The sequence below is a fragment of the Hemitrygon akajei genome, chromosome 18 (assembly GCF_048418815.1).
Source record: "Hemitrygon akajei chromosome 18, sHemAka1.3, whole genome shotgun sequence".
Taxonomy (NCBI): domain Eukaryota; kingdom Metazoa; phylum Chordata; class Chondrichthyes; order Myliobatiformes; family Dasyatidae; genus Hemitrygon; species Hemitrygon akajei.
In genome coordinates, this window is record NC_133141.1 from 35,610,417 (window position 1) to 35,616,416 (window position 6,000).

At 46.0% G+C, this 6,000-nt stretch overlaps 1 protein-coding gene across 2 annotated transcripts in view; it reads left to right on the forward strand.

Annotated features, from left to right (window-relative positions):
• LOC140741312 (transcription factor CP2-like protein 1) overlaps nt 1-6,000 on the forward strand; it is a 78,421-nt gene that overhangs the window by 48,329 nt on the left and 24,092 nt on the right. Inside the window, exon 10 of one of the 2 annotated variants that reach the window (XM_073071386.1) lies at nt 1,095-1,188. In XM_073071386.1, the coding sequence (XP_072927487.1) occupies nt 1,095-1,188 (94 nt within the window). The remainder of the gene's footprint in view (nt 1-1,094; nt 1,189-6,000) is intronic. The other variant, XM_073071387.1, reaches the window with a different exon arrangement.

The window sequence follows — 6,000 nt, forward strand, 5'->3', positions numbered from 1 at the left end:
TGAGCGAATGTGGTTGAAAAAAAATCAGCCGTGATGGAATGTTGGAACAGACTCGATGGCCTGAATGGCCTAACTCTGCTCCTATACCTTATGGCCTTGTGCTGTAATTTAGTGACCAAACATTGACATTCATGTTTCCCTAAGTGCTGCCTCGATGGGATTTCAGTTCATTGACCACTACAGTCTTTTTGCTGCCATAAATCCAGCCACTGCACCATGAAGCTCATTACAGGAGCATAAAACCCTAAATCACAGGCCTCAGAGTCACTATTAATCTTCTTCAGTGCTTGGGCAAGTCTGAATTTATTGCCCATACCCAATTACCTTCGAGAAGATCTGGGCAGCACAGTAGCAAAGTAATGTAATTACAGCAGCAGTGACCAGCGTTCAGTTTAGCCGCTGATTGTACGTTCTCCCCATGTATCCTCAGGGTGTTGCAGTTACGATGAAAGATCAGCTTTATTTGTCACATGTACATCGAAACATACACTGAAATTCGTTTGTGTCGAATCTGATCAGCGAGAGTTGTGGTGGGCAGCCTGCAAGCGTTGCTGTGCTTCTGGTGCCAAAAGAGCATGCCCACAACCTGCTAAGCCTCACCTGGACAACTTTGAATTGTGGGAGGAAACCAAAACACTCGGAGGAAACTCACTCAGTCACAGGGAGAGTGTACATCTCCTTACAGACAATAGAGGGAACTGAACCCCAATTGGTCATCGCTGGCATTGGAAGGCGATTGCACTAACTGCTATACTACCAAAGACTTATGGCTTATTAAGTTAATTGGCCACATGGGTGTAATTGGCTGGTATGGGCTCATTGGGCTGGAGGGGCCCATTACTGTGCTGTATCTTCCAAGTAGGAAGATGTTGGTGAACCACCTACTTGGACTGCTACATGCTCCTGGTGAAGCTGTCCCACAGTGCTTAAAGAGAGAGTCCGATGACACTGAAGGAACAGTGATATGTATATAAGTCAGAACGATGTATCACCTCCAACAACCTTCACCAAGAATAGAATGAACTTAAAATTCCCATTGGTAACTGCTCAAATGTGAAGAAATGCATTTTACTCACATATCGCTCTCTTTGCAGCATCTGTCACCAAATCTAACAATTCAGGAAACACAACAGTGGCTTCATCTCCACCGATTCACCACCTTCTGTAAGCTGTTTGCCAATTTCTCAGGTAAATGTGTGTGTGTGTGTGTGTGTGTGTGTGTGTGTGTGTGTGTGTGTGTGTGTGTGTGTGTGTGTGTGTGTGTGTGTGTGTGTGTGTGTGTGTGTGTGTGTGTGTGTGTGTGTGTGTGTGTGAGAGAGAGAGAGAGAGAAAGAGGAAGGGAGACAAGCAGAAGAGAGAGAAAGGGGGAGAGGGAGAGAGAGAAAGAGAAGAGAAGAGGTGATGAGGGGCAGGAGGAGAGGGAAAGAGAGAGATAATGAGAAAGAGGTAAAAATGGGATTGAGATCCAGAATGAAAGTGACCAAGATGCCAAAGTTCCAGTGGGAACTCTTAGCACAATCTAGCCTGTAAATATATGAACAATTTCAATTCCTTGTTATATTGCCTATTAATCTACCAAGTGTTATTACATTTCTGTGTTCAAAATGTTGAAATACTCTAGGATATTTGATTACATCATATCAGGCAGCATCTATGGAAATAAACTAATCGTTGATGTTTCAGGCCAAGACCCTTCTTCAGAACTGAGAAGGAAGGGGGAAAATTACAGAATAAAAAGTTGGGGGGAGGGGAAGGAAGATAGCTGGAAGGCGATAGGTGAAGCCAGGTGGGTAGGAAAGGTAAAGGGCTGGAGAGGAAGGAATCTGATAGGAGAGGAGAGCGGACCATAGGAGAAAGAGAAGGAGGAGGGGCACCAGAGTGGGGGAGGTGATAAGCAGGTGAAAAGACATAAGAGGCCAGAGTGGGGAATAGAAGAGGAGAGGGAGAGGGAAATTTTTTTACCGGAAGGAGAAATCAATATTCATGCCATCAGGTTGGCTACCCAGACAGAATATAACATGTTGCTCCTCCACCCTGAGAGTGGCCTCATCTTGGCACAAGAGGAGGCCATGGACCAACATGTCGGAATGGGAAGTGGAATTGGAATTAAAATGTTTGGCCACTGGGAAGTCCCACTTGTGGCGGATGGAGTAGAGGTGCTTGACGAAGTGATCCCCCATCTGCGACGGGTCTCACCAATGCAGAGGAGGCCGCACTGGACACAATAGATGACCCCAGCAGATTCACGAGTGAAGTGTTGCCTCAACTGGAAGGACTGTTTGGGGCCCTGAATGGAGGGAGGAGGCATATGGGCCGGTGTAGTACTTAGGCCACTTGCAGGAATTAGTGCCTGGGCTGGGAGATTAGTGGAGAGAGAATCACGGACGGAGCAATCTCTGTGGAAAGTTGGCAGAGATGGGTGGGGGGAGGGAAGATATGTTTAGTGGTTGGATCCCTTTGGAGATGGTGGAAGTTGCAGAGGATAATGTATTGGATGTGGAGATTCATGGGGTGGTAGGTAAAGACACGAGGTCACTGTTAAGGCGGCAGGAAAATGAGGTGAGCACAGATGTTTGGGAAATAGAAGGTGATGCAGGTGAGAGCAACATCCATATATGAGGGAGAGAAACCTCGTTCTTTGAATGTGTTGTGCATTCAGAGATGCTTTTCTGCACACCAATGTTGTAACGTGTGGTTATTTGAGTTACTGTTGCCTTCCTGTCAGCTTGAACCAGTCTGGCCATTCTCCTCTGACGTCTATCATTGTGGTGGTGGCATCCGTCGGTCTCGAGAGACCATGGATCTGTGCCTGGAGTTTCCAGGGTGCAGGCCTGGGCAGGGTTGTATGGGAGACCGGCAGTTGCCCAAGCTGCAGGCCTTCCCCTCTCCACGCCACCGATGTTGTCCAAGGGAAGGGCACTAGGACCTGAGCAGCTTGGCATCAGTGTCGTCGCAGAGCAATGTGTTGTTAAGTGCCTTGCTCAAGGAAACAAACACGCTGCCTCAGCTGAGGCTCGAACCAGTGACCTTCAGGTTACTAGTCTGATGCCTTGCTCACTAGGCCACGCGCCAACACATCTATCATTAAGAATAAATTTTCACCCATGGTTCTGCCCCTCACTGGATGCTTTTTAAAATATTTCTGCACCACTCTCTGTGAACTCTAGAGACTGTTGTGCATGAAAATCCCAGGAGATCAGCAGTTTCTGAGATACTCAAACCACCCCATCTGGCACCAACAATCATTCCACAGTCAAAGTCACTTAGATCAAATTTCTTCCCCATTCTGATGTTTGGTCTGAACACCAACTGAACCTCTTGACCACATCTGCATGCTTTTATACTTTAAATTGCTGTCATATGATTGACAAATTAGCTATTCACATTAATGAGCAGGTGTATATGTGTACCTCAAAGTGGCCAATAAGTAGTGCAAAAAGAGAGCAAAAATTAGTGAGATAATGTTTATGGGTTGGTTCATTGTCCGTTCAGAAATCTGATGCCAGAGGGGAAGAAGCTAATCCTAAATATTAGAGCATAGAATGGGGTCTTCGGCCCACAATGTTGTACCAGCCTATATAATACTACTCCATGATCAATCTAACCCTTCCTCTAATATCGCCCAAAACCCTCCAATTTTCTTTCATCCATAAGAGTCTCTTAAATGTCCCTAATGTATCAGCCTTTACCAGAAACCCCAACAGTGCATTTCTGGCTCTTACCAGTTTCTATGTAAAAATCTACCTCTAACATCTCCCCTAAATTTTCCTCCACTTCCCTTAAAAGAATATCCTCTGATATTAGCCATTGCTGTCCTGGGAAAAAGTTGCTGGTTGTCCACTTTATCTATGCCCTCTTGTAATCTTAAACAAATCACTTCTCGTCCTCCTTCATTTCAAACCCGCTCAACCTTCCCCTATTCAATGTGATCTTTAACCCGGGCAGCATCCTGATAAATCCCATCTACACCCACCCTAAAGCTTCCACATCCTCCCCATAATAAACAATACACGAATACACCACTCTAAATGTTTCAAACTCGCATGGTACTCCTTACCCAGGCTTTTTTTTTGCCTTCTCAAAGTGTCCGGTGACCATGTGACAACACAAGAGCATAAGATATGGGGTAGGAGTCCAAAACATCCCAACAGGCTGCTCACCACTCACTAAGATGTTGGCTAGTCTTTCGGTACAATCCACTTTCCCTTGTTAAAGCTACAACGTGCATCCACCAGACTTTGATACAGCCCCTGAGACAGATCAGGGCTCCCTACCTAAGGATGTATTTGGACACATCACCCTTAGAGCATTAACCAACCATTTTTTAGTCTGCCCTGGAGCTCTACACCAAGCACTACGGTAGAGTAGCGGCTAGCGCAACACTATTGTGCTCAGGGCGTCGGAGTTCGGGGTTCAATTCTGGTGTCCTCTGTAAGCAAGTTTGTACATTCCTTCCCATGTGTGCATGGGTTTCCTCCCACAGTCCAAAGAAGCACTGATTGCTAAGTTAATTGGTCATTGTAAATCATCCCGTGATTAAGCTAGGGTTAAGTTGGTGAAATACTGGTCAGAAGCTCCAGAAAGGCCTGTTCTGTGATGAATCGCTAAATAAAAAGGATATATTTTACCACATTGCTCTTAGGGTATTACCCAACCCTTTTCACTCTATTCTGGAACTCTACACTAAAGCCATCAGTGGAAAAGTTCAAAGTGCATTTATTATCAAGGTATACAACTATGAGATTTGTCTTCTTACAGGCAGCCACAAAAGAAACAAGTGCAATAGAACCTATTTAAATAAAAACCCATACAACAAGACCATCAAACCTGCGGGAAGAAAGAACAAATCACACAAACAGCAAAAATTGAACCAAGAGCACACAGAACATTAAACATCAAACCACAGAATCCCCAAAAGTGAGTCCACAGCCCCGAGCCGCCAAGGTGAGTGAAGGCAGTCCAGGAGCTGATGGCCAGTCACAGCCACTGAGTCAGTCAGTTCAGCGCTGTGTCCAATTCCACACCGAAGCGGTTCAATCAAATCGTGCAAATGGTGAAGTGCGTTCAGCACTGAGGACATTAAACACCAAACCGCAGCCAAAAGTGAGTCCACGCGTCTGCGTGCTGCCAAGTGAGTCCTGCACCGTGAGAGGGAGACCGGTCAAACACAGGCAGGCGATATTGAACACCTGCTCGTCTTCCACTCTTGCCCTCGTCGATTTTAATCTTGCTCGACACTTCAATCGGCGGGGAGTAATGCAGCCACCTGCGACTTCACATTCTGTCATTAGCAATTGACAGGGACGGCCGAATCTCCCGGGAGACTGAGGAAGCACCAAATCATTCAGTCGGCCAAGAAATAATTACCTGATTCTTCAGAGGGAAATCGATCAAAGTTCAGAAGAAGTATTCCTAGAAGAAGGAGAGCGTGCAGTAGTTTTGTGAGCTGTCTGCAAGGTGTGGCCGTTGATCACTGGTGCCCTCTTGCCAGAAGTCTCAGTGACCCAGGTTGGATTCTGACCTCCGTGGGGAATTTTCACATTCTCCCTGTGACCGCATGAGCTTCCTCCGAGTTCTGGTTTCCTTCCACATCGCAAACAGTCCGGTGGCGCCGTGGAAGCCCATAGCGGGGGTATTCCCTTCTGCCGCCTGCGTGGGATGGCGAGTCTATCGGGACCCTGAGGACTTGTGGAAACTGTGTGGTGGTTTCTTTCAAACTTATAGTCTTTTAACATCTTTGGACTATTTTTACTGTGCCCATGGTCTATTTTTTTTATCAATTATGATATTGTTAGCACTGTTGTAACTATATGTTAACTATAACTATATGTAACTATGTGGTTTTGTGTAGGTCTTGCAGCTTTAGTTTTTGGTTTGTTGGGTGGTAGAGTTGTCTGTTGACTTGGTGTGTCTGGTTAGTCTTGTTTTGTCTGGTGGATTTGGAGCTCCTTTCCGGGGAACGTGCTAGACGGTAGCGCGATATTAATACGCAGCAGCCTC